Source organism: Macaca mulatta, chromosome 1 (genome assembly GCF_049350105.2).
Source record: "Macaca mulatta isolate MMU2019108-1 chromosome 1, T2T-MMU8v2.0, whole genome shotgun sequence".
Classification (NCBI taxonomy): Eukaryota; Metazoa; Chordata; class Mammalia; order Primates; family Cercopithecidae; genus Macaca; species Macaca mulatta.
The window spans coordinates 110004874-110031615 of record NC_133406.1 but is presented as its reverse complement, the minus strand read 5'-3'; the positions used below and the strand labels follow the sequence as shown (position 1 = coordinate 110031615).

General features: G+C 55.8%; 1 protein-coding gene and 1 long non-coding RNA gene across 48 annotated transcripts; one reads left to right on the top strand and one right to left on the bottom strand.

The window, feature by feature from the left end:
* The first annotated feature begins 265 nt into the window (after positions 1 to 265).
* On the top strand, positions 266 to 23538 carry PEAR1 (platelet endothelial aggregation receptor 1). 47 transcript variants are annotated; one of them, XM_028827467.2, is made up of 24 exons: positions 266 to 483; positions 9231 to 9328; positions 10901 to 11067; positions 11789 to 11893; positions 12358 to 12458; positions 13321 to 13413; positions 13666 to 13909; positions 14653 to 14773; positions 14964 to 15100; positions 15177 to 15389; positions 15701 to 15875; positions 15962 to 16082; positions 16810 to 16973; positions 17064 to 17166; positions 17293 to 17439; positions 17673 to 17798; positions 19376 to 19504; positions 19621 to 19749; positions 19897 to 20109; positions 20321 to 20409; positions 20516 to 20648; positions 20817 to 20885; positions 20977 to 21225; positions 21766 to 23538. In XM_028827467.2, exons 3-24 carry the CDS (start codon positions 10967 to 10969, stop codon positions 21915 to 21917), a joined length of 3114 nt encoding a protein of 1037 aa, XP_028683300.2. In that variant the 5' UTR covers positions 266 to 483; positions 9231 to 9328; positions 10901 to 10966; the 3' UTR covers positions 21918 to 23538. The 47 variants fall into 47 exon arrangements, with proteins under 47 accessions (XP_028683300.2, XP_077798321.1, XP_014967854.2 ...); XM_077942195.1 differs by having other exon boundaries at positions 10897 to 11067; positions 14675 to 14773; XM_015112368.3 differs by having other exon boundaries at positions 10897 to 11067.
* Positions 2827 to 5890, bottom strand: LOC144330528 (uncharacterized). The gene is made up of 2 exons (XR_013396789.1): positions 3000 to 5890; positions 2827 to 2858 (listed from the first exon to the last, which is right to left on the bottom strand). It is a non-coding gene; the product is annotated as an uncharacterized LOC144330528 (long non-coding RNA).
* Positions 23539 to 26742: the final 3204 nt, after the last annotated feature.

Sequence of the window (26742 nt, the reverse complement as noted above, 5' to 3'; positions counted from 1 at the left end):
ACTGATTCCTTCCCACAACCCCACTTTGCAGATAGGAAAGCTGAGGCACGAGAGGTTAAGTAACCCAGGCCGCATAACGAGGGGAAGCTAGGGAGGGACTCGGGCCCTGGGTCCCTGAGCTGACCTCCCCTCCTCATCCCCCTCTGCTTCTGGCCCAGGCCGCGCAGAGTCGGCCTCTGTGATCCCACCCTGAACACAGTTTTCCCTCCCGGGCGCCTGGATCTCCCCTCCCCCGGCTCCTGTTTCCCTGTCAAAACTTCCTGCCTTGGCGAGGGCCCGAGTTCCCACCCCCTTCCTGCCCCCCGCCCCTCCGCGCCCCTCCCGGCCCTGCGATCAGCAACGTCCCGCCTCCCCGCCGCTCCCGCAGTCAGGCTGGGGCTCGAAGCGGGGACCCTCGCCCCGTCCTCGGTTGTCCAGTCCTCCTCCTCGCAGACCCCAGCAGTTCCCACCCGAGGCCACAGGAGAGACGGGGTCCCCAGACAGGTGAGTGACTGCGCGCCCTCCGGCAGGGAAGGCCCGGGTGGTGGGGCCCGGAGGCCACCCTGCCCCGGGGAAAGGGCGTGCGGCCCCGAGGTCCCCCTCCTCGACTAGAGTCTGAGGCCCCAGACCCAGGAGTGTAGAAAAGAGGGACTGATAAGGAGGGGAAGGGGGGCAGTGGAGGGGGCCAGCGAGGATGGATTGGGGTTCCCTTTCGTAATGAACACGTAAATAAGATGAAATGCTAGCGAGGTTGTTCCCTGAGCCCCTGGTCCCCGGACTTTGGGAGTCAGGGGCAGCCTGGCTCCCTGACCCCTCCCAGGGGTGGGAAGAGAAGACTGGGTGCTGTCCTTGGCTTTTAAGGGAAGTGTAGCCACAAGAGCATCGACACTGGAGCCAACACTGCCAAGTGCCACCCTCCACTCTGCAGCTGTCTGTGGGGTCTTGGTCAAGAGACCTGACCTCTGTGCCTCAGTTTCTCGTTTCTAAAGGAGAATAATATAGGGCCTATCTAATGGGTTGTGAGGCTTAAGTGAGCAAAAACGTGTCTCCTGCTTTGAACGACACTAGATAAACAGATGATCAGTGTCGTCTCTCTGCCCACCGGGGAGAAATGTTTGACGGAGGATGTAGAAGGACCCAAGTTTGCAGGTTCCTGGCTCTCACATCTTTGCCAGTTATGAGGACTGGGGGTTTGGTTTGAGGTCCTGGGCATCTGGATCCTCAGAAAACTTGGCAGGCTGATGATCTGAGGTTGTGCTAAGAGCCAGGTGGGAGTGTGGGGGGTCCAGGAGCCCAGGCCCCATCAAGGCCACCCTTCACTCCTGCCCCCATCTCCAGCCTCCGGTAGCTGCTCTCCATTCCCCTGTTCTGGCCTGTTATGAGTGGCCTCTCCTGGGGCTGGGCTGTGACCCTAGTCCCCTGGGACAGGAACAGCTTGTGCTAGCCTGAGGTTCCCAGGCTCAGCCAGGCCTCAGCTCGGGCAGGATTAGGCCGGGTGTCAGCTCTCAACCCTGGCCTAAGCTGGCCTTCTACTGGGGGATGGTTAGAGACCAGGGAGCTCATCTCTGAACCCCACTCAAACCCAGCTCATGGTATAGGGCCTGTTGTGTGTGCTGGTGAGCCAGTCATAAGCCAGGGTGTGGGCGCAGCCCTCCTGTCTCCTGTGTCTCCTCCTTGCTGTGTGGCCTCTCCCACTCTTGAGGCCTCTGAAGGTCTACCCACCATGTTCTACACTGCAGGTGGGGCTGCCATCTCTAGGAGCTGAGTTGGCCAGACTCACTTCTCTGCCTTCCTCTCTCTCCACTGGAGGGTAAAGCTGAGAGTTGGCATCTGTTCCTCCAGCCTCTGTCCCCCCTCAACATCTCCTATCAGACTCTCCCAGAAGAGGAAACTCATGCTCCAGGCAGCCCCATCCACCAGTCGGAAACCTGGAGAGAGATAGAAGGTCATGGGGCTGCTGTGTGCCTCCCCACCCGATACACACTGCTGGGGAGGAGGCTGAGGCCAGGTGGAGCCTCCACCACGGTGCTCCCCAAGCCTCTCCTCTGAGGAGCTTTGGGAGCCTTGAGAAAGAGGCCTCCCAGGACTCATGGGGGACCCTGGGGTGCCATCCTAGCTCTGGGGAGGATGTTGGCTCCTGTCACCTAACCTACAGGGGAGAAACCAGAAGGAAGGGGCAGAGAAGACAGGGAAGGAGAGAGAGAAACACAAAGACAGAGATGGAGACAGATATAAATATGGAAACAGAGGCTGACAGATGCAGAGACACAGCAGAGGCATAGACTCATTACAACAAAATGCCCGGAGGGAGAAAAGCAGGCCTGGAAAAATAGAGCAGAGACCTAGGGATAGAACAAAAAGGAGGCGGAGACTGAGGGAGAGGAGGAGAAAGTCAGAAGACCAAAGAGAAACTATGAGGTTAGAAAGCAGCACACTGGAGGCCGGGTGCGGTGGCTCATGCCTGTAATCCCAGCACTTTGGGAGGCCGAGACGGGCGGATCATGAGGTCAGGAGATCGAGACCATTCCGGCTGACACGGTGAAACACCGTCTCCACTAAAAATACAAAAAAAAAAAAAAAAAAAAAAATTAGCGAGCGTGATGGCCAGCGCCTGTAGTCCCAGCTGCTCCAGAGGCTGAGGCAGGAGAATGGCGTGAACCCGGGAGGCAGAGCTTGCAGTGAGCCGAGATCACACCACTGCACTCCAACCTGGGTGACAGAGCGAGACTCTGTCTCAAAAAAAAAAAAAGAAAGAAAGCAGCACACTGGAAACACCAGGCGAGGTGGCTCATGCCAGTAATCCTGGCACTTTGGGAGGTCAAGGCATGAGGATCTCTGGAGGCCAGGAGTTCAAGACCAGCCTGTTCAACATAATGAGACTGCATCCGTGCAATTTTTTTTTTTTTTAATTAGCTGGGCGTGGTGGTACCTGCCTGTGGGCCCATCTACTCAGGAGTCTGAGGTGGGAGGATCACTTGAGCCCAGGAGGTTGAGGCTGCAGTGAGCCATGATCATGCCACTGCATTCCAGCCTGGGCACAGTGAAGCTCTGTCTCAAAACAAAACAAAACAAAAAGAAAGCAGCACAGGCTTTGGAATGAGATAGACCTGGCCCAAATTCCTGCTCTGGCTTCAGTTGCCTGTGTGGCCTAGGACAAATCACTGAACCTTTCTGGGATATTTCTTCATAAAATGGGAGGCATAATAGCGCTTACTTTATAGGATTGCTGGGAGAACTAAAAGACAGGATCTAGCCACAGTACACATTTAACGAGGCACGGTAATTAGTATTACAGCACCCATGTGCGGCAAGACGGGAGTCCTGAGAGAAACAGCATGTGGGTGGGCCCTGGGGCATGGCCTACTCACTGCTGGTGGGTGCTCGTGCCCTCCTGCTTTTGCCCTCCGTCCTACCCCCATGAAGTGGCTCCTGGGGCCCCGTCCCTCTGTGTAGGAGGAGATGTGTGCAGTGGACAATGAGCGGGTGTTGGCCCTGGAAGGGGAGGCACAGGATGAGGGCTCATGCGGTGTGGGCATGCCCCTCCACCTCCAGGTGACTCAGGGCCTGGCGCTACTGTGCACTCATTCCATAGGAACTTGGAGGCCGGCCCTGAGGAATTCCTGCCGGAGGTCAGGAGGGCAAGTCTGGAGCCGCCTTTTGCTTTGTCACATTGAAAAGTTCTTTCTGCATTCCACTTTCCATCATCTCATCAAACATGCACCTCACTGTGTCTTGAGGGCCCCGGGACAAGGGCCCAGCTTTACTGTCTGGAGTGTGGGGAGACACCACAGCCGCGGAACATCTCTCCCTCTCTCCCATTCCTGGGAAAGTCAAGGCGTACTGGAGTCAGAAAGATTTCAGGGTGTATCAGTCCATCCACTCCACACAAATGTTTAGTTATTGCCTGCTGGGTGCCAGGCATCCTGGGTGTAGGTGCTGGCCAGTGCTGGGGTTATAGTGGTGAGGAAGGCAGAGAAATACCCTGTCCCCAGGGAGCTCCAGTTCAGTGAGGCAGACTAACTTTAATAAAAACATAATGACTCATAGGATGGGAGCTGCGAGGAAACACCCAGGGGGCACCCAGGCCCGCTCACAGAGCCTTGGAGAGGAATAAGATTTGAGAGAGTCCAACCTGGTGGGGAAAACAGACTCACAAACCAGCAATCACAGAAGGGGTATCCATCAGCCTAATCAGCCCAGCAGACTTGGAGTATTTCGGGGGCTGTGAACCCCTGGGTTGGCCTGGGTGAGTTCCACTTGTCTCCAGAGGAGGTACACTGGTGCCAGGATTTTGGTTGAGGTTTGGGGAGGCGTGGACCCTCCAGGGACAGATGCATGTCCAGCTGGGAGCCGGCCTCAGGGCATTCAGGGGAGAAGAGCAACCCCAGCCTCCTTGAAGCCATGAGGGTCTGTGGTGACTGTGCTGTGCTGAGAGCCTGCAGGAAGGCCTGGAGAGTAGGGAGGAGTGCGTGAGGCCACAGCCACTGAGGGGCTTCTTGGAAGAGGCTGGCCTTGAGGCTGTGTAGAACCTGGGCATTTCAGGGGTGGCCTGAGCCACGGTGGAGGTGTGGTGAGAGGCATGTGGGGTCAGCGGCTGTCCAGTGTGATGGGAGCGCAGGGGTAGAGGCAGTGAAGCTGGACCCCCCGGTGGGGGCTGGCCCCCTGGGTGTTCTTTATTGGGGTGTAAGGAGCCACAGAGAGTGGGAGAGAGGGGCAGTGGCCAGAGCACTTTTTGAACGTAATCTTGGGGTGGCGATGAACAGGGTGGGCCTGGGGGGGTGCTGCTCCCTAGCCTATGTCACCCCAGGGGTTACCTCCCCACACAGCTTTGTCCTTTGAAGCAGATTGGAATCCTGCTCTTGCCCCTGGCAGCCAGACAGCCCTTGGCAAGGCATTTTACCTGAGACCCTCCACCGTGCTGCCTACGAAATGGGGATGACAATTACCAGCACCTTCCAGGGTGGCGGCGAGGGTTGGGACGGGCACTGGTGACAGCCTCCAGGAGGTGTGCGATAGATGTGTGAATCAGGGTCCCTGCAGCTGTCCCATTTCCTGATGAGTAAACAGGTCGGACCTAGGACCCTCTAGCTTCTGTTTCCTGAGTCACAGAGAACACAAGTCCAGCCCCTCACCCCTGCCCCTTTCCCGCCCAGCCTCTGGCGCACTCTGGTCGCACACGCAGGCTTCCTGTTTCTCCATCCGGCAGACATGCCTGGCGTGCCGAGGGCCTGGCCAGGCTGGATATAGGCGGCGTTCTGTGCTTCAGTGTACAAGTGTGTACACGGGTGTACCGGGTAGCCGGTGGAGCGCAGCAAGCTGCTGCGGGAGCTCCCTGTGTGGGGAGGGAGGGGAGAAGTCTTTGGACTGGGATCTCACTGCTGGGTGGGAAGGACTAAGTGATCCTGTCTCCATGGCAAAGATAGGTTAGAAAAGGCCACAGAGAAACAGACACAAAGACAGGGAGACAGACAGGAAGACAAGAGAGATACAGGGCAAGACAACCTTAGCACCAAGCTAAGACGCATGGCTTTAGTGAGTGGATCATAGCAGGAGTTCAGCTTCCACTCTGAAAGTGGAAAGCCCTTGAAAGTGGATGCTGTTGGCCGGGCGCGGTGGCTCAAGCCTGTAATCCCAGCACTTTGGGAGGCCGAGATGGGCGGATCACGAGGTCAGGAGATCGAGACCATCCTGGCTAACACGGTGAAACCCCGTCTCTACTAAGAAATACAAAAAATAGCCGGGCGAGGTGGCAGCGCCTGTAGTCCCAGCTACTCGGGAGGCTGAGGCCGGAGAATGGCATGAACCCGGGAGGCGGAGCTTGCAGTGAGCTGAGATCCGGCCACTGCACTCCAGCCTGGGCTACAGAGCGAGACTCCGTCTCAAAAAAAAAAAAAAAAAAAAAAAAGAAAGTGGATGCTGTTGTGCAGTAAATACACCGTGCAACTATACATGGCAGTCTTAGTATAGAAAGGGAAGAAGAGAGGCAGGAAGACAGAGACCAAGAAGCTGACGAAGGAAGCGGGTGGGGAAAGGTAGACAGCAGAGTTTCTGATAGAGAACAAGACAAAAGTCAAAAAGGAAGAGGCAGAAACCCTGGAGCTTGGAGGATTCTGTTTTTGCATCAACACATATCCACGGAGCAGGCTGTAGTCTGAGGTCTGAGGTTCTGTTCCAGAATGGTCACTGGAACCAGCAGTTCCAACGTTTGCAGGACCCTGAGAGATGGCGGGGAGTGATAGTCTCCCATTTTACAGATGAGGAGATGAAGGATCAGAGGACTCAAGTGATATATTATAACTCAGGTTACACAGCTTGTAAGTAACAGAGATAGGACTAGAAGCTTTGTACTCCAGGACGGGAAGTGGTGAGAGAGAGAAAGAGGGAGATGGAGAAGAGAGGAGGGGGCAGTCGGACAGAGCAAGGAACTAGGGTTGGTGCTCAGGCCCAGGTCCGGGGGAAGCAGAATTCAGGCATTCTGCCTTGTCAACTGCGTCTGGCTTGAAGATGCACCTGGCGGGCAGCCCATCGTTTTGGGGGATCAGGTTCTCGGGGGAGCCTGGCCCCCTCCCGCCCCCACTTCCTTTCTCTCTGTCAGCATTTGCGGCCCCATTCCCATTCCCGGATCATCCTGGGGGTTCTTCAGAAAACACAAGAACGTTTTTCCTGGAATTAATACCCAAAGGCGCCAAGGGGAGGGCGGATGGGGGCCACATTGGGTGCAGGAGGAGGAGTGAGACTGAGGACGCTATCAAGGAGACAGCTAACATTAACTGAGCATATTAGGTACTGGCTCTTACCGCTTTATCTAGACCAACTCATTTAGTCTGCACAGCGACCCTACAAAGGAAGTACTAATCTCATCCCCATTTTATAGGTGAGGGAACTGCAGGCTGGGATTCACGCCCAGGCTTGAACTTGGGCAGGGGTTGGGGGTGCAGAGCTGAGGGGTTATCCTGTGCTACATGATTTCCCAGAGAAGCTGGAAGGGAGCCCGTGGGGAAGTCCCTTCTGCTGTCTCACTTCCATTGCCCTTACTCTCTGCTTTCTATAGAAACGAATCCTCCTGTCCACCAGAAACTCTAATCACCCCCTACCCCTGCTCCCCCAGAGCCCACTCCCAATTCCTTCATCCTAGGAGGGGCTGAGGCACAGTGAGGGTAGGGGTGCCCCCCACCAGATGGAACCAGCTGAGCTGGAGTTTGGGGAAGCCCAGGGAGGGTGATCCGGTCTTCTGTGTGGGCTCGGAGGCTGAGAGGGCAGGGATGCTGGGCTGTGCAGGCGGGACTGGGATCTCAGGGCCTGGCCAGGAGCCCAGCCGATTTACATCTTGAGGTGGAGGAGAGAGAAGTGTCAGCTCATTCTTGACTGTAAACACATCTCAGTTCCCACGCTTCTGATCATGTTCTTGTGGCAGCCCCCACCCCCATCCCCTTCTCCTGTCCAACCCCCTGCCAGCTCCCCCACCCCCATAAGAGAGGCTTCGAAAAAGAAGATACAGAGCCCCTGGGCTTCCCGTCTGGGCTCGGGAAAGAATGGAATCATGGGGAGTCCTCTGCCAGCAGCCTGGATTTGGATCCCAGCTCTGACGCTCCTGGTTGTGTGGTCCTGGTCAGGTTTCTTACCCTCTCTGTGCCTGCTTCCTCATCTCTGAAGTGGGCCGTAACACCTACCACAGGGGGTTAATGTGAACTTTAAATGTGATGATCCATGTAAATCTCTCAACACCCTGCCTGTCTCAGCTCCGTGTCACATTATGATTCTTGGGAGGGAAGGTGTTGAGTCCCTCACACCAGAGGCTTGGAAGGTGAAGGTTGAGTAGGGGAACAGGAGGGGGCCTCCACGTGACGAAGAAGCAAGCCTGCAGCGGGGGTGCTCCAGGGTCCCCCTCAGTGAGTGCAATGTGGACCCCCAGGGCAGGGCAGGGGCCCAGGAGTGGTCTGATTTCACCCCCTTGAGGGGTATGTGCAATCTCTTGGGGCCTGGTGCTGCTGTGGCTGGGAGGGGTTGGGGGAGCATGGGCCAGGCTCCGGTGCCCTGCCCCTTAGGGACAAAGGCTTAGATGGGAACAAGCCTGGAGGCCAGGCTGGGGTTCTGGGCTCCTGGTCTGGCCTGTGTTCCCTTCTCAGAGGCGGAGGATGGTCAAGCCAAACCCTTCCTCTTCCTGCCAGGACCCCCACCCCATCTGTCCCCTCCCTGGGCCACCCACTGATCTCCCCTGACCCCACCCTGGCTTCCAGCCCTGGGCTGACCAGCTGATGCCTCCTCCACACTCCGGCCCTACCCTGAGGACCTTTGGGAAAACAGAACCTACCCACCCCTCCAGCCAGCTAACCTCCCAGCCAGCCAGAAGTGGGTGGGGACTAGAGTCAGCCCCTCCTCATGCTCCTCTGTCCCTCTGTCCTTCAGTCCATCTCAAAGCCGCCCAGGTGAACCGTGTCCTCTAGAAGCTGGCTGGGAGGAGGTGACAGGGACAGGACCTGGGTGGGTGGGGGCTGATGGCAATGGGAGGAAGGACCTTTTCTAGGCCCAACAACAGCTCAACCTATATGGCACCTCCTCCCTGGGCCTTAACTCGGGTCCTTCCTGGAACAAGTTTTGTCCATGCCACCACGCCTGGGCAGGGGGATGGCTGGGGAATCCCTGTGCGTCTCAGGAGATGAGGCTCACCCAGGGACAAGGGTGATTAGCCTGGCTTCAGACAGACTGAGCTGCAGTTGGAGCACAGGGGCCCCATACCAGGGCCAGAGCTGAGGGTCCAGGAGGAGGGGAGTGTGGAGACCGAGAGACGAGGCAGAGGTGTATGGAGGGCTCGGGGTCCTGCCCAGGGCCCTGGCTGCCAACCACACTGAGGGAGAGGTGGGGAGAAGGTTAGCTGGGGCCAGGCAGAGCGAGCCCTGGAGTGGGTATTGGGCCTGGGAAGATGACTGGAGCAGGACAGGCTGGGAGGGGATGGTTTGGGGACATTAGGAGAAGGGATGACTCTGTCTGGGAGTGGGGATGTGTCTGAGTGATGTGGGCGTGGAGCGCTGGGACAGACTCTGAGGAGTGTCTCTAGGGCACTCCTGACTGTGGCCTCTCGCCTTCAGAGGGGCCACAGTGTCAGTTCTGGAGACAAGCCGCTAGAAAGAGGCTTCTGGTCATGGCCCTCCCATATGCTACCCACTGCGTTCAGGATGGTGGGAGGACAGAGCCACCCCCGTCACGCTCCCTGATGTCCCTCTTCCTAGCCAGGCTCTGTTTCCTGTTTTCAGGCTTCATATCCTGAATGCTGGGATCCCCCAGGACATTCCCTGGCCCTCAAGCCCCAGGCCCCAGGACCCAGGGCTGAGCTGTGGGCAGGCCCTACCTGGTGAGTTACTTGGCTACGGAGGATGGATGAGAGGAAGCACAGAGGAGGCTAGAGGCTGAGATTCGCGCTGCGGGAGGTGTGATGGGGCATGCGGCTGGGCTGCACTGGAGGGGTGGGTAGACGCTGGCACTGGGAGGAGAGGTGGGCCAGCATCCTGGATGAAAGGCTGGAGATCTGGCTGCTGGAGGGTTAAAGGTGAAGGAAGAACACGGCGGTTGAGATAGGGTTAAGTTAGGAGCCTAGACCTGGAGGGAAGGAGGGGCCGCCCTCCTTGGGGCTGAGAGCGGCTGTGGGGACCCTGGGAGTGTGTGGGTGTGGGGTGTGAGGTGGGGCCAGGCAGCAACATTCCAGAGATACTCAGGGGGGTAAGGGGCCAGCAACCGCGACCTTTCTCTCATCTCAGAAAAATCATAAGCAGATGTGGGCGCCTCGGGGAGGCGTAGAGCAGGGAGCCAGAGCAAGTTTTGGGAACACGGAACGCAGAACCTGAAGCCGGCTGCGGGGATGGGCACTGTGGGAGCTCAGCCTCTCCCGAGCTCAGGAGCTGAGGCAGCAGAGTCGTCTGAAGTCCTGGGAGCCAGGGGCGGTGGGGATGGAGAGGACCCCATTTCCAAATGGCTGACAGGGCGGTCTAAGGGAGGCAGGAGCTTTTCCTTAAATGCAAGACCAGGTTGGTGACCTCTTCAGGTGATAACACCTAGAGCTGGGTGTTGTGGTGTGCCGGCTGAGGTGTCACAACCAACTCTAGGAGGGAGACTGGCCTTGGGTTTTAGTGTTTGCTAGTTTCTCTGGTGTCAATAATCCCCCATGCCTGATTTTGAGCTACTCATGTGACATCATTGAACATGTTGCTAGGAAGAGATACATACAATTGGCTCTCTGGGCCCGTATGAGCTGGCTTCAGCACACCACTGGTTGGGAGGTCACCTGGACCCAGCCCCACTCCACCTCATAGAGCAGGAGACCCCTGACCTCATTTCATCAGGCTGGTTTTGGCTTCCACCTGCATATACCCAGTGCCGGGGAACTCACCACCTGAGGTAGCCTATTTCATTCCTGAGCCACTCCGACTGTCGGAAAGTTCTTCCTCTGACTGAGCCCAAGGCTGCGTCCTTCATCACTTCCCTCACTGGTTCCAGTCTCACACCTTGGTACAAATATCAAAGTGCCCTGGGTAGGGCCTGGGCTGGGGACTGGGGATTCAGAGATGAAAGGCACTGGGTCCCTGCCTCTGGAGGTCATGGTCAGGGAGCAGGCACTGGAACAGCGGGGTGGGGGTGAATGGTACTGGCACCCCCAGAAGGAATGAGTGGGGTTGTCTGCCAATGAGGATCAGGAGGCGGAGGAGGGAAGGGGTGGCACCTGAACTAGACCTTGAAAGATGAGAACTCTGGGTGAAGAATGAGACATGAGTGTGTCTAAGCAAACTATGAGCAAAGACCGGAGGCGTGGAAGTGACTGCAGCTCAGGAGTGAGGTGTGGGGGAGCTAGAGCCCAGAGCAAGGGGCCAGAGGACACGGGGCCGCAGCCTGGTCTCTTCTGCATGCCCACGGCTCAGGTCTCTGCAGACAGGTCCTCCAGGCTGCTGGCTGCAGTGGCCCTGCCTGCTCTGTGCCGACCCTGCTGCAGGCCTCTGCAATGTCACTGCCTCTGTGTCCCCTCCTTCTCCTGGCCGTGGGCCTGAGGCTGGCTGGAACTCTCAACCCCAGTGATCCCAACACCTGCAGCTTCTGGGAAAGGTGAGAGGGCCCCTGCTGCACCTTGAGGGCACGAAGCCCTAGCTCCCGATTGTCCTTGTTGTCCCTACGGGAGTTCTCTTCCTGGTCCTTCTTTAACCTCCTTCCTTCCCTCCAGTCTCTCCCCTCCTGCCTATTTCTCTGTTTCTGCTCTCTCTACTCCTCTCTATGGGTTGCCTTTGACCCCAGCCCCATTTCTGACCTTGTCTCAGTCTCTGAGCCATCCTTTCTCTGTCCCTGTCCCTTAGTTCCTGTGGGAGGCCAACTTTGGAACAGGGCACAGAGTGGGAGTCATTCCTTGTGGAGCAAGCAGAGGGGCTGGCCCAGGAGGAGCAAAGGAAACAGGGCGGGGAGAAAAGACCCAGGGCAAAATATAGCCGGAAATGCTTCAGCCCATCTCTGCCAGCTGGGCCCAAGAGTCAGTTCTCACTTACCCTTTCCACACAGTGAGGGGAGGGCAGGGAGAGAAAAATGGAAGGCTCTGGTCAATAAAGTGGGAAGGGGGCTCTGATGGAGGGTATCCCAGGAACCTTCCAGTTCTGGGAGACGCCCTCCAGATTTGAGAGGTGAGACAGAATGGGGGTCCCATCCTAGGCTTGGGGAGCCAGCCCCAGCGCTGGGCTTTGGATTCCCCACTGTGGCCAAGCCCTCATGGCCGTTTTCCCACTGTGGCCACTCAGGCCTCCTCCTGCCCTCGGTCCTGACCCTGTTCCCTGTCTTGCAGCTTCACTACCACCACCAAGGAGTCCCACTCCCGCCCCTTCAGCCTGCTCCCCTCAGAGCCCTGCGAGCGGCCCTGGGAGGGCCCCCATACTTGCCCCCAGCCCACGTGAGTGCTCCTCATCCTCCGTGGGTGGATGGGCTGCCTGAGTCTCTGCCTCAGCCTGGCCCCTGGCTCTCTGTACCTGTTTGCTTCTCAGAAACTCAGAGGAAACTCCTGGCTTCTAGGGACTCATTCTGCATGGTCCGTGTCGGGTGCGTGTGTATGGGATGTATATGTGAATGCGTGTGTGTGTGTTCAGGGTATGCACGCATGTTACAGTATATGCCTGTGGGGCTGGGGTGGGGGCAAGAAGGGAATGCTCTTTCTTTCTTTTTTTAATAGACAAGGTCTCGCTGTGTCACCCAGGCTGGAGTGCGGTGGCGAGATCGTAGTGCACTGCAACCTCAAACAGGGAATGCCCTTTCTCTGCGCCCTCAGCCCAGAGTGTTAAGTGGTGCCCCCACCCTGGCCACACTGTGGTGAGTGCGGACAGCAGAGGGGGCTGAGGGCTGCCTTCCTGGCCTCCGCAGGGTTGTATACCGGACCGTGTACCGTCAGGTGGTGAAGACGGACCACCGCCAGCGCCTGCAGTGCTGCCATGGCTTCTACGAGAGCAGGGGGTTCTGTGTCCGTGAGTCCAGGGTTGGGTTAGGGAGCGGGGTGGGGCAATGGAATGGCAGGAGCTTAGCCTCAGCCTTGGGACTTAACCTTCTGAGTCCCTCCCGGCCCCCGCTAGAATGGGGTTACTCCTCTGCCCTTTTGGGTTCCCCCCTCCTCTCCTCTCCCTGGCCTTGTCCCCAAGATGCGGATCAGCACTTCCCTGTCCATCGCCACCTCCCACCCTTCTCTCCAGCCGGCCCCATGTGTCTCCCACCCCATCTCTCCATGTCTCTCAACAGTGTCTCTGCATCGCTCTCTGCCCAAGAGCTCTCGTTCTGTCTTTGGGCTGTCTCTGGGCTGTCTCTGTGTCTCTGTTGACTTGGTGTCTGGGTCTGCCTCTCTCTCTTCCTGTCCCTGACTCTCTGTTGCTATTGGTCTCTGACTTGTCACTATCTAGCCTCTCCCGCCCACTACACCCCGCTCCCAGCACTCTGTAATGACTGGAGCCTGTCTTCCTCTTCCTCCCACTTCCCTCAGCCACTGCCCATCACCAGCCTCTGCAAACACTGCTTTCCAGAGAACCCCGGCCCTCACCCGCCCTCTCTCTGGACAGTGTCCATGTCCAGACCCCCTCTGAGATTCTCCCCCAAAGCATTTTCCCAACAAGGTGCTCAGACAATTTCACAAAAAGGAACAGGGGAACCCAGAATGCTGGCATCTTGCTAAGTTCTCCCCCTGAGTTGCTGCCCCTCAGTCTTTATCTTAGAGGCAAAATTGGGGCTTCGAGAACTTCAGGTCCCTGATTTTGGAAGAAGGTGGAGTTAGGCTTTGCGGGATAAAAGCTGGCTAGGGACAGGGGTGGACACATCTCACCACACCCATCTCTGTCCCAGCACTCTGTGCCCAGGAGTGTGTCCATGGCCGTTGTGTGGCACCCAATCAGTGCCAATGTGTGCCAGGCTGGCGGGGCGATGACTGTTCCAGTGGTGAGTGGCTACTGACCCCAGGGAGTGGCCTCTTGTGCCTTAAGGGCCACAGGACCCTCAGGTACACCCTCCCTACCAGGGTACAGGGGCTTAGGACCCCAGGGCTATTACCCTCCAGAGCCCCATTGCTGCCAGCTGCCTTTTCTGGAGATGTGGAAGACAGGGCGGGCATGTGGGGGCTGGGAGACAGAGACGGGGAGGCTGCGGATGGACTAGACCCCCGGTGACCCTTCCCGCCTCCTTATCCCACAGAATGTGCCCCAGGAATGTGGGGGCCACAGTGTGACAAGCCCTGCAGCTGCGGCAACAATAGCTCGTGTGATCCCAAGAGTGGGGAATGTTCTTGCCCTTCGGGTCTGCAGCCCCCGAACTGCCTTCAGCCCTGTACCCCTGGCTACTATGGCCCTGCCTGCCAGTTCCGCTGCCAGTGCCACGGGGCAAGCTGCGATCCCCAGACTGGAGCCTGCTTCTGCCCTGCAGAGAGAACTGGGCCCAGGTGTGTAATGGGGGGAATGACACTCTAACGAAGTCACAGACACAAGGCCACACAGACCTACGTGGGGAAATGAGGCAACTGAGACAAGGCCCCAAGTGTGGGGATGGTGTGGAGGCCAAAATCCTGGTCCCAGCGGATCCTGTGCCACCTCACTAGTGGAGTGACCTTGAGCAAATTATTGACTCTTCGTGGGCTTGTTTCCTGTCTGTAAAATGGGAATAGTATTGTTTACATGGAAGGGTGGCTGTGAAGATAACATGAGGTAGCACGTGTGGGAAGACATGCTGTAAAGTGAGGCTGGGACAAGGACCCAGAGAACCCGGTTGCAAAGCAGGGTACAGGGCCAGGAGGAAGAAGGTAGAACTAGGTGGAGGAAGAAGGTAGAACTAGGTGGAGGAAGAAGGTAGAACTAGGATCAAGCTTTGTGGAGGCGCTCCTGGACCTGAGCCTACTACAGTAGCACAGATGTTCCCCAAGAGGGAACAAGCCCAGCCAAGGTGAGGAGGTGGGGGCGCCCAAGAGGCAGACATGCCACCCGTGGCTCTTTGCTCACCCCCACCTGCTGGGTGTCCCTGCCATTTCCAGTCCTGGAAACCTTTGCTTTCTGACTCGACAGTCCCCAGCAGGGAAGAGCAAGTGTGAGTCACTAAGTCCTGAGGGGGTTGTGGGGGCGGTCCTTGGAGGCAAGAGGGGAAGCAGTGATTGCTTGTTTGCACATGGACTCCCCCCGCTCTGTCCCGCAGCTGTGACCTGTCCTGTTCCCAGGGCACTTCTGGCTTCTTCTGCCCCAGTACCCATCCTTGCCAAAATGGAGGTGTCTTCCAAGCCCCACAGGGCTCCTGCAGCTGCCCTCCTGGCTGGATGGTATGGAGGGTGGGGCCTGTGGGCATGGGGTGTGGGTCTGGGGAGAATTCTGTGGTTGGTGCTAAGCAGGCCTCCAAGGAGGGTGTGAATGAAGGGGGTGAGCTCTGTGGTTATGGGGGTATCAAGGGGTCCTGTGGCCTTGGGGAGGAGGCTGGGTGCCTGGGGCCCTGTTGACCTCTCATCCCCACAGGGCACCATCTGCTCCCTGCCCTGCCCAGAGGGCTTTCATGGACCCAGCTGCTCCCAGGAATGTCGCTGCCACAACGGCGGCCTCTGTGACCGATTCACTGGGCAGTGCCGCTGCGCTCCGGGTTACACTGGGGATCGGTGAGTGGCGTGGGGAGGGCGGGAGGCGGGAGGGAGGAGGAGGGGCGGCGCCAGGCTCACTCAGCTAGGTGCCCAGGTGCCGGGAGGAGTGCCCGGTGGGCCGCTTTGGGCAGGACTGTGCTGAGACGTGCGACTGCGCTCCGGACGCCCGTTGCTTCCCGGCCAATGGCGCATGTCTGTGCGAACACGGCTTCACTGGGGACCGCTGCACCGAGCGCCTCTGCCCCGACGGCTTCTACGGTCTCAGCTGCCAGGCCCCCTGCACCTGCGACCCGGAGCACAGCCTCAGGTGGGCTTCGGGACAAGCCAAAGGATCAAGAGGCCAATGGGGAGGTCTTCGGGGCCGAAGTCGCCACAGCGCTAGGGCCATATCCAAGCGGGACAGGTGTCACAGAAGGGGAAAGGGAGGGGCCTCGGGGGCCGGGAGGGGCCTGGGGTACCGCTACTTGCCCCAACCCCGGTTTCAGAATAGCGCGGAGCCTCCCTAGTGGCCCCCTTACCCCAGCGTTGTGCGAATCCCACCCACCACGCAGAGGGGTCGAGGAAGCTGGCCTGCCCCGGCCCAGCTCAGACAGCGCCCCGCCCCGCCTCTGCCCCCAGCTGCCACCCGATGAACGGGGAGTGCTCCTGCCTGCCGGGCTGGGCGGGCCTTCACTGCAACGAGAGCTGCCCGCAGGACACGCACGGGCCGGGGTGCCAGGAACACTGTCTCTGCCTGCACGGCGGCGTCTGCCAGGCTACCAGCGGCCTCTGTCAGTGCGCGCCGGGCTACACGGTGAGGCGCGCCTCGCTGCAAGGAAGCGAGGCAGGTGGAGAGGCCAAGGAATGGGCCGCCCCTCTCACCCCCTCACCCTCTTTCAGGGCCCTCACTGTGCTAGTCTTTGTCCTCCCCACACCTACGGTGTCAACTGTTCCGCACGCTGCTCATGTGAAAATGCCATCGCCTGCTCACCCATCGACGGCGAGTGCGTCTGTAAGGAAGGTAATAGGACGGAGTTTCCCAGAGAGAAGACTTGAGTGATGGCCAAGGGAAGAAGGGAGAGTCCAGGAGTATGGGTAGGCCAAGGGCAGGGGAGCAGCTGCAGGGTAAGGGTGGAGGGGCAGCCCCTGGACACAGGGAAGGAATCCAGGCTGCTTCCTTTCTGGAAAATCCACTTTGCTTTTCTTCAAGCACAAAGATCCTACCTGTCCTTAAAGGCCGAGGCCAAAAGACACCTCACTGGTGAACATCCCTCACCCTCAGTCATACAGAAATACAATTACCACCCTGGGAAGGGCCTCATGCCTGCCAGAGTGGCACGTTGGCAACCTTTAGGCTGGATTTTGATACGGTTGTGTTTTGTTTGGCTACCTCTCTATTAACAAGTCTCCCATCTTCAGTCCCCACTACTCCCTATATTGTCTGGCACATCCTCTGTATAAGTCATTTAGTTACCTGATGGAGCTCCTGTAAACATTTGGGTTTACTTCCATCCCCTTTATCTTGCAGAAGGCACCCCAGACCCAGAATGGGGTGGTACCTCACTGGAAGGCAGTTAGCCTTCTGCTCAGCATCAAATAGTTCATAAGCTTTTCTCCTGTATAGTGCCATGAACACCCCCCACCCGCCCCAGCTCATAGCATAGAATCTGGCCCAGCCAACTCCCACTGTGTGCTTGCTCAGGAGGGGAGCTGAGTCCCCATACCTACCTACCAGGCCCCTCCTCCAGGTTGGCAGCGTGGTAACTGCTCTGTGCCCTGCCCACCTGGAACCTGGGGCTTCGGTTGCAATGCCAGCTGCCAGTGTGCCCATGAGGCAGTCTGCAGCCCCCAAACTGGAGCTTGTACCTGCACCCCTGGGTGGCATGGGGCCCGCTGCCAGCTGCCCTGTCCGGTGAGTGCTGGACAGCCTGTCTGCCTGGGGGAGGGAGGGCACGGCGTCCCCTAGCTGACTGGCCTACCTGCTCCCCACTCCTTCTCCAAGAAGGGGCAGTTTGGAGAAGGCTGTGCCAGTCACTGTGACTGTGACCACTCTGATGGCTGTGACCCTGTTCATGGACGCTGTCAGTGCCAGGCTGGCTGGATGGGTGAGCATTCTGGGGCCCCAGGCCTACTGTGGATTGGGGGGGTGCATCCACAGGAAATGTGTCCAGAAGAGCCCCCTGCAACTGAAGGGGGCCCAGCCAGGCACACCCGACTGCTGTCTCCCACAGGCACGCGCTGCCACCTGTCCTGCCCTGAGGGCTTATGGGGAGTCAACTGTAGCAACACCTGCACCTGCAAGAATGGGGGCACCTGCCTCCCTGAGAATGGCAACTGTGTGTGTGCACCCGGATTCCGAGGCCCCTCCTGCCAGAGATGTGAGGCTCCCTACTGCCCCCTCCACCTGCCACCAGCAGGGGGCAGTGTAGCGTCAGAAGCCAGCACACCCCCCCCACGTGCAAACTTACCACCCCCTCCACCCCCCTGGTCTGGTTCTCTGACCCGTCTTCAGACTAGTTACTGCAGTGGGAAGGAGGGAGGGAGACGGTGGAGTAAGGGCTGATTGAGGATTGACCTCTGCCCCCAGTCACCGTGTACCCCTTTCCCCCAGCCTGTCAGCCTGGCCGCTATGGCAAACGCTGTGTGCCCTGCAAGTGCGCTAACCACTCCTTCTGTCACCCCTCGAACGGGACCTGCTACTGCCTGGCTGGCTGGACAGGCCCCGACTGCTCCCAGCGTATGTGGTAGCTTGTGTGTCTGAGCACCTGTGCATGCTTAGAGGGGGTGCTGAGGACGGGAGGTCTGTGTCCCCCAGCTCCTGGGTATAAAATCCTCTGCGCCCACCTTGAGCAAATATTTATTGGGCACCACCTACATGCTGGGTACTGTTCTAGGTGCTAAGGATGCAGCAGTGAACAGGTCAGGGGAAAAAGAATTCCTGCCCTTCTGCATGGGAAACCTGGGAAGAACAGTATTTTTACAGGAGCAGGGGAAATCATGGGCTTAGCTTGGGACTTTTTCTTTTTTCTTTTCTTTTCTTTTCTTTTTCCTTCCTTCCTTCCTTCCTTCCTTCCTTCCTTCCTTCCTTCCTTCCTTCTTTTCTTTCTTTCTTCCTTCCTTTCTTTCTTTTCTTCCTCCCCTCCCCACTCCCCCCTCCTTCCTCCCCCTCCCCTCCCCTCCCCCTCCCCTCCTCCCCCCTCCTCCCCCTCCTCCCCCCTCTTCCCCCTCCTCCCTTCCCCCTCCTCCCCCTCCTCCCCCCTTCCCCTCCCCTTCCCCCTCCTCCCCTCCCCTCCCCGCTCCCCCCTCCCCTCCTCACTCCCCCCTCCCTCCTCCCCCTCCCCCCTCCCCTCCCCCGTCTTCCCCCTCCTCTCCCCTCCCCTCCCCTTCTTTTTTTTTTTTTTGAGACAGAGTCTTATTCTGTTGCCCAGGCTACAGTGCAGTGGCATGATCTCGGCTCCCTGCAACCTCTGCCTCTGGTTTAGTTAATTCTTTTGCCTCAGCCTCCCCAGTAGCTGGGATTACAGGCAAGCGCCACCACAGCAGGCTAATTTTTGTAGAGACCCCCAGGGTTTCATCACGTTGGCCAGGCTGGTCTCAAACTCCTGACCTCAGGTGATCCACCCGCCTCAGGTGATCTTGGCTTCCCAAAGTGCTGGGATTACAGGTGTGAGCCACTGCACCCAGCCCTTTTTTTCTTTTGCACTTTTCAGTTTATTTTTATTTATATATTAATAAATACATGTATTTATTTTGTGAGCCTTTCCCCCACAAAAATATATTACGATCATCGAAAAGATTAGTCCAAAAAAGCCAAGTAAAACGAGTTTGGAAAGAGGAAACAGGCTGTTATGAAGAAGGTTGAATGTCAGCTTACCAGCAGGCAGGGTAAAGAAGGAAGTCATCTTGGTGAAGAGTTTTTCCACAGAATCTGGTTACAACTACTATTAGATTATTGTTAGTGTCAGACACACACACAAAAATGCCTTAAACAGGATATATGTTTACTTCTGTCTTATGTTAAAAACAAAACAAAAATCCATCTGGGGTAGCTTGGAAGCCTTTGGTTGTGTGGCACTGAATACATCATTTTGAAGTGCAGATGTTAAGTAGTTGGACACGTGGGTTTGGAGTTTGGGGGAGAGATGGGGCTGGAAATAATCATTTGTGAGTCATTGGTTGCAGATACTGTTCAAAGCTTTGCTGTCCCCAGGGAGACCAAAGCTGAGCTAAAGGCTTCAGTGGTGCTGGGGGCTGAGAGTTCATCCAGGAGGAGCTGTACCCACCCCACCCAGACAGGCCCCTTGTCTCCCGTAGCATGCCCTCCAGGACACTGGGGAGAAAACTGTGCCCAGACCTGCCAATGTCACCATGGTGGGACCTGCCATCCCCAGGACGGGAGCTGTATCTGCCCCCTAGGCTGGACCGGACACCACTGCTTGGAAGGTACCAACAGAAGGGGAACTCCAGGCCCCTGCCTCCAACTTACCCCTTACCCAAAAAGGAGACTAGAGTTTCATGTCCCCTCTGATGCCTGCCTGCCTCCTTGGCTGTCTCCCCAGGCTGCCCTCTGGGGACATTCGGTGCTAACTGCTCCCAGCCATGCCAGTGTGGTCCTGGAGAAAAGTGCCACCCAGAGACTGGGGCCTGTGTTTGTCCCCCAGGGCACAGTGGTGCACCTTGCAGGATTGGTGAGTTCTTTGCCCCCTCCTTCCCACCCATTGTCTCCAGGGAACTGGGACCTAGGCCCCTCATACTGTCCCTACTTCCCTCCTGAGCACCTCCCCCATACTGCAGAGCCAAGATGCCATTCTGAGTGACTGTCCCATCCCACACAGGAATCCAGGAGCCCTTTACTGTGATGCCTACCACTCCAGTAGCGTATAACTCTCTGGGTGCAGTGATTGGCATTGCAGTGCTGGGGTCCCTTGTGGTAGCCCTAGTGGCACTGTTCATTGGCTATCGGCACTGGCAAAAAGGCAAGGAGCACCACCACCTGGCTGTGGCTTACAGCAGCGGGCGACTGGATGGCTCCGAGTATGTCATGCCAGGTGAGTTGGCACGGGGCCTGGGGCACAGATGAGTGGCTGGCTCATAGGCACAAGAGTGGATGCTGGGCGTGACCCAAAGGGAAGATGAGGAGTGGGGAGGAGGGAGGAAGGGAAGTCAGGGAGGCCAAAGTACTGATCTCCAGGGACAGAACAGCTCTCTTGGACTCCTGCCCGTCGCTGAGCTCACCCTGTGCTTGTGTCTGTCATGCAGATGTCCCTCCAAGCTACAGTCACTACTACTCCAACCCCAGCTACCACACCCTGTCACAGTGCTCCCCGAACCCCCCACCCGCTAACAAGGTCAGTGCCGGGGGAGGGGGTGCACTGTGGAGGGAAGCGTGCAGACCTGATTCTCTGGAAAGCCCTGTCCTTGCCTCTTGCTCTCCCTCCTGCACTGTCCCCTTAGGTTCCAGGCCCACTCTTTGCCAGCCTGCAGGCCCCTGAGCGGTCAGGTGGGGCCCACGGGCATGATAACCACACCACCCTGCCTGCCGACTGGAAGCACCGCCGGGAGCCCCCTCCAGGGCCTCTGGACAGGGGTAGGTGCCGAGAGGCCAGGGCCTCTGGTGCGGGTGGACGTGTGCAGCCCAGATGCCGCGTCTGAGTGTGTGTGTCTGGAGGCGGGGGCTCTGGGCCCCAGTTCTAGAGGAAGCGCGAGCCTGGGGAGGGGACAGAGGATTGATTACCGGTTGCCTCCTCCTCCTCAGGGAGCAGCCGCCTGGACCGAAGCTACAGCTATAGCTACAACAATGGCCCAGGCCCATTCTATAATAAAGGTATGGGCACAGGGGCAACGAGGGAGGTGGCTGAGCTGGGGCTAAGGAACCAGTGCCCCCATGGAGCCTGACTTCTTTCCTCTATCCTTAGGGCTCATCTCTGAAGAGGAGCTCGGGGCCAGCGTGGCTTCCCTTAGCAGTGAGAACCCCTATGCCACCATCCGGGACCTGCCCAGCCTGCCAGGGGGCCCCCGGGAGAGCAGCTACATGGAGATGAAAGGCCCTCCCTCAGGATCTCCCCCCAGGCAGCCTCCTCAGTTCTGGGACAGCCAGAGGCGGCGGCAGCCCCAGCCAGAGAGAGACAGTGGCACCTACGAGCAGCCCAGCCCCCTGATCCATGGTGAGCCCTCCCTCTCCACTGGCAGGAGCAGCAGAGAACTGGGACAAGGGAGGCAGAAACAGAGAAGGAACAGAGGGAGAGGAGAAGGCATAATGTGGCACCACGAGTGAGGCCTTTGGGGTCAGCTTCGGGGTCAAATCAGGCATGATGGGGAGGCGACATGGCCTCTCGGAGCCTGTGTCCTCATCTGGAGAACAGTTTGGTGAACCTACCTCGCCGGACTCGGGATTGAAGTGGGGTTGTATAGCATCAGAGTGGTGGAGCTGGTACCCAGAAAAGTAGGGAGCCAGGCAGGTGATAAAGTCTCCTCGTGTTATGGGAGGTGGGCAGGCTGAGGTGGCTTTCTCCCCTGGCAGCTGAGGAACTAAGAGCGTTTTGCTCGGAGCCGCACGGCCAGCTGATGGTAAATTGGTGTATGTATCCAGGCCCATCTCTTTGCCTTGAAGAGGTTGAAGAGGAGAGGAGTGAGGTGGGAGTGGTCAGAATGGAGAGAGTGATGGGAGGAGCCATTCCCTCTCATCCTGTCCTTTTTGTTTCCAGACCGAGACCCTGTGGGCTCCCAGCCCCCTCTGCTTCCGGGCCTACCCCCTGGCCACTATGACTCACCCAAGAACAGCCACATCCCTGGACATTATGACTTGCCTCCAGTACGGCATCCCCCATCACCTCCACTTCGACGTCAGGACCGTTGAGGAGCCAGGATGGTGTGGCAGAGGCCAGCACACCTGGCTGTTGCTGCCCAAGGCTGGGGACAGAGCCTAGTGTACCCCTGCCAGGAGCAGGGAGTGGCCCGGCAGGCCATGAACATGAAGAACACTTGACAGAGCAAGTGAATGGAGAGATGGGAGCCTCGTTCCCGGGTTCTACCATGGGAGATACTGATCAACAGGATGCCTGGCTCCCTTTCCCAACCCACTGCTCCCAAGGCCCCCAGGGCCCTGTGTATATAAACTGGTGGGTTGGAAGTTGCTGGGTAACTGATTTCAGACGCGTGTGGGGTACCTTTCTGTGCACACTCGGGCTGGGCTCTGTGCGTGTGTGTGTTCCTGTGATTTTAGAAGGGTACCTGGCACAGGTTCTGTCTTAGGACACTTACCATTTAGTAGGGAGATGGACCCAACCCAATTAACTCTAGCAATAGCCTCCTAACTGGCCTCCCTCCATTCATTCAGTAAACCTTCCAATGCACGGCTCAAAATTTCAAAATACAGGCTGGTTAGTTACTCCCTACCTGAAAGCCTTCATAGGTGCCCCTTGGCTCTTCTGCCAGTATCAAAACTTTTGAAGGTCTTAAAGGCCCTGCTTGCCTGGCCCATCTGTCTCTCCAGCCTCACCTTGAACTGTGTTCCTGTCACTGCACGCCAGTCACACAGGCCTCTAGGTCCTCCAGTAGGCCACACTTCTTTCTAGCACAGGGACTTGCACACTTGGAGTGCCCTTCCTCCCCCACTCACCTGTTCACCCTTACTCTTCCTTTACACCTCCTCCTCAGGGAAGCACCCACCCTCTGTACGTGTTTCACAGCCCTGATTGCAGCTGTGTTCACTCACCAGGTACCTGCAGAAGGCCTATAGGGTGCCAGGCACTTCTTTAATGTGTTCTTTCTTTATGTGATTATTTGATTAATCTCTGCCTCCCCCACTAGACTGTAAGCTCCCTGAAGGCAAGAATCCTGTGCTCAATATTAGCTCTCCCTTGGTACAGAGTAGGCATTCAATAAATGCTCCCCAAAGGCTGAGTGGCTGACTGAATTAAAGTACCAGTGACAAGCAGTAACTGCTAAGATAGATGAGCCACCTGTGTGCTCTGACAGTTATAGACTGAATAAGTTGGAGACTTCCTTAAATGGTGGCATTTCCACAAGGTAACAACACAGAGCTCAGACATGGGAAGGTGCCAGTGGCAGGGGTGCAGAGGGGCTGGAGCTGAGGGTGGGTGAAGAGGCTGGAGACAGGATAACAGGAGAGAGTATACAGGCATGCCTCAATTTATTGCACTTTACAGGGAGCAGAATTTTTAAAGAAATTGAAGGTTTGGGGACATATAGGTGACAGCAATAGGTTAAGAAAAGTGAAGCAAAGAAATTGAAGATTTATGTCAACACTGCTTTAAGCAAATCTATTGGCACCATTTTTCCAACAGCATGTGCTCGCTTTGGGTCTCTGCATCGCATTTTGGTAATTCTTGCAATATTTCAAGCATTTTCATTGTTATTATATGTGATCTGTGATCAGTGATCTTTGATATATTATTGTAATTGTTTTGGGGTGCCATGAACCTCACCCATATAACGTGGCAAACTTCATCAACAAACGTTGTGTGTGTTCTGACTGCTCCATCGACCAGCCGTTCCCCCAAGTCTCTCCCTCTCTTAGGGCCTCCCTGTTGCCTGAGACACAACAATACTGAAATGAGGCCAGTTAATAACCCTACAGGGGCCTCTAAGTGTTGAAGGGAAAGGAATAGTCACATATCTCTCACTTAAAATCAGAAGCTAGAAATGATTAAGCTTAGTGGGGAAGGCATGCTGAAAGCCAAGACAGGCTGAAAGCCTGGCCTTTTGCACTAAACAGCCAAGTTGTGGATGCAAAGGAAAAGTTCTTGAAAGAAATTAAAAGTGTTACTCCAGTGAACACAGGAGTAACAAGAAAGTGAAACAGCCGGCCGGGCGTGGAGGGTCACGCCTCCCAGCACTTTGGGAGGCCAAGGCAGGTGGATCATGAGGTCAGGAGTTTGAGACCAGCCTGACCAACATGGTGAAACCGTGTCTCGACAAAAAATACAAAAACTTAGCCAGGTGTGGTGGTGCGCACCTGTAATTTCAGCTACTCAGGAGGCTGAGGCAGGAGAACAATTTGAACCCAGGAGGCGGAGGTTGCTATGAGCTGAGATCATGCCATTGTACTCCAGCCTGGGTGACAGAGCAAGACTCTGTATCCTGGCTAATATGGTGAAACCCCGTCTCTACTAAAAATACAAAAAACTAGCCGGGCGAGGTGGTGGGTGCCTGTAGTCCCAGCTACTCGGGAGGCTGAGGCAGGAGAATGGCGTAAACCCAGGAGGCGGAGCTTGCAGTGAGCTGAGATCCGGCCACTGCACGCCAGCCTGGGCGACAAAGCGAGACTCCGTCTCAAAAAAAAAAAAAAAAAAAAAAGAAAAAAAAAAAGGTGAAACAGCCTTATTGCTGATATGAAGAAACTTTAGTGGTCTGGATAGATCAAATCAGCCAAAATATTTCCTTAAAAGCCAAAGCCTAATCTACAGCAAGACCCTAACTCTCTTCAGTTTTATGAAGGCTGAGAGAGGTGATGAAGCTATAGAAAAGTTAGAAGCCAGCAGAGGTTGGTTCGTGAAGTTTAATGAAAGAAGTTTAAGAAGCCATCTCCATAACATAAAAGTGCAAGGTGAAACAGCTCATGCTGATGTAAAAGCTGCAGTAAGTTATCCAGAAGATCTAGCTAAGACAATTGATGAAGGTGGCTCCTCTAAACAACAGATTCTCAATGTAGACAAAACAGCCTATATTAGAGGAAGATGCCATCTAGGACTTTCACAGCTAGAGAGAAGTCAATGTCTGGCTTCAGAGCTTCAAAGGACAGGTGTTAGGGGCTAATACAGCTGGTAACTTTAAGTTGAAGCCAATGCTCATTTACCATTCCAAAAATGCTCAGGCCCTTAAGAATTATGCTGAGTCTTTAATGTGGCGTGGTGGCACATGCCTGTAGTCATAGCTACTTGGGAGGCTGAGGTGGGAGGTTCGCTTAAGCTCAGGAGTAGAAGGCTGTAGTGAGCTATGATCATGCCATTGGACTCCAGCCTTGGTGACAGAGCAAGATCCTGTCTCTAAAAAGAAAAAAAAAAAAAAAAGGCCGGGTGTGGTGGCTCACGCCTATAATCCCAGCACTTTGGGAGGCTGACTGAGGAGGATCACTTGAGGTCAGGAGTTCGAGATCAGCCTGGCCAACATGGTGAAACTTCATCTCCACTAAAAATACAAAAAAAATTTAGCTAGGTGTGGTGGCGCACACCTGTAGTCCCAGCTACTGGAGAGGCTGAGGCAGGAGAACAGCTTGAACCTGAGAGGCAGAGGTTACAGTGAGCCAAGATCGTGCCACTGCACTCCAGCCTGGGTGACAGAGCATGAATCCATCTCAAAATAAATAAATAAATAGAAAAGAATGCTAATTTTACCCTGCTTGTGTCCCTGTGCTCTGGAAATGGAACAAAGTCTGGACAATAGCACATCTGTTTACAGCATGGTTTACTGAATATTTTAAGCCCACTATTGAGATCTACTGCTCAGAAAAAAAGTATCCCTTTCAAAATATTACTGCCCCTTGACAATGCACCTGGAGATATACAAGGAGATTAATGTTGTCTGCATGGTTGCTAATACAGTATCCATTCTGCAGTCTATGGATTGAGGAGCAATTTCAACTTTCAAGTCTGATTATTTAAGAAACAAATTTTTGTAAAGCATGAGTTGCCATACATAGTGATTCCTCTGATGGATCTGGGCAAATTCAATTGAAAACCTTCTGGATAGGATTCACCATTTTAAATGCTATTAAGAACATTTGTGATTCATGATGGGAGGAGGTCAAAATATCCATGCTAACAGGAATTTGGAAGAAGTTGACTCCAACCCTCATGGATGACTTGGAGGGGTTCAAGACTTCAGTGGAGGAAGTAACTGCAGATGTGGTAGAAACAGCAAGAGAACTAGAATTAGAAGTGGAGCCTGAAGATGAAGCTGAATTGCTGCAATTCATGATAAAAGTTGAATGGATGAGGAGTCGCTTATGAATGAGCAAAAAAAGCAGTTTCATGAGATGGAATCCACTCTTGGTGAAGACGCTGTGAGCATTGTTGAAACGACAAGAAACAATTTAGAATATTCCATAAACTTGGTTGATAAAGCAGTGGCAGGATTTGAAAGAATTGACTCCAATTTTGAAAAAAGGTTCTACAGTGGGTTACATGCTGTCAAACAGCATTGCGTGCTATTGAGAAATCTTTTGTGAAAGGAAGTCAATTGATGTGGCAAACTTCACTGTTGTCTTATTTCAAGAAATTGCTACTGGCACCCCAACCTTCAGCAACCACCACCCTGATCAGTCAGCAGCCATCAACATCAAAACAAGGCGCTGCACCAGTGAAAAGATTATGACTCACTAAAGGCTCAGATGATATTAACATTTTTAGCAATAAAGTATTTTTTAAATTAAGGTATGTGCATTGGGCTGGGCGCTGTGGTTCATGCTTGTAATCCCAGCACTTTGGGAGGCCGAGGTGGGAGGATCACTTGATGTCAGGAGTTCAAGACCAGCCTGGCCAATATGGTGAACCTTCGTCTCTACTAAAAATACAAAAATTAGCCGGACATAGTGGCGCACGCCTGTAATCCCAGCTACTAAGGAGGCTGAGGCAGCAGAATCGCTTAAACCTGGGAAGCAGAGGTTGCAGTAAGCTGAGATCACGCCACTGCACTGCACTCCAGCCTGGGCAACAGAGTGA

Bases quoted from the DNA above. Each gene is read 5' to 3' on its own strand.
- PEAR1 (XM_028827467.2), top strand. From the start codon at position 10,967: ATGTCACTGCCTCTGTGTCCCCTCCTTCTCCTGGCCGTGGGCCTGAGG. The intron at 13,910-14,652 runs GTGTGTAATGGG...TCTGTCCCGCAG, and splicing joins GCAGAGAGAACTGGGCCCAG to CTGTGACCTGTCCTGTTCCC. The intron at 20,410-20,515 runs GTCAGTGCCGGG...CTGTCCCCTTAG, and splicing joins ACCCCCCACCCGCTAACAAG to GTTCCAGGCCCACTCTTTGC.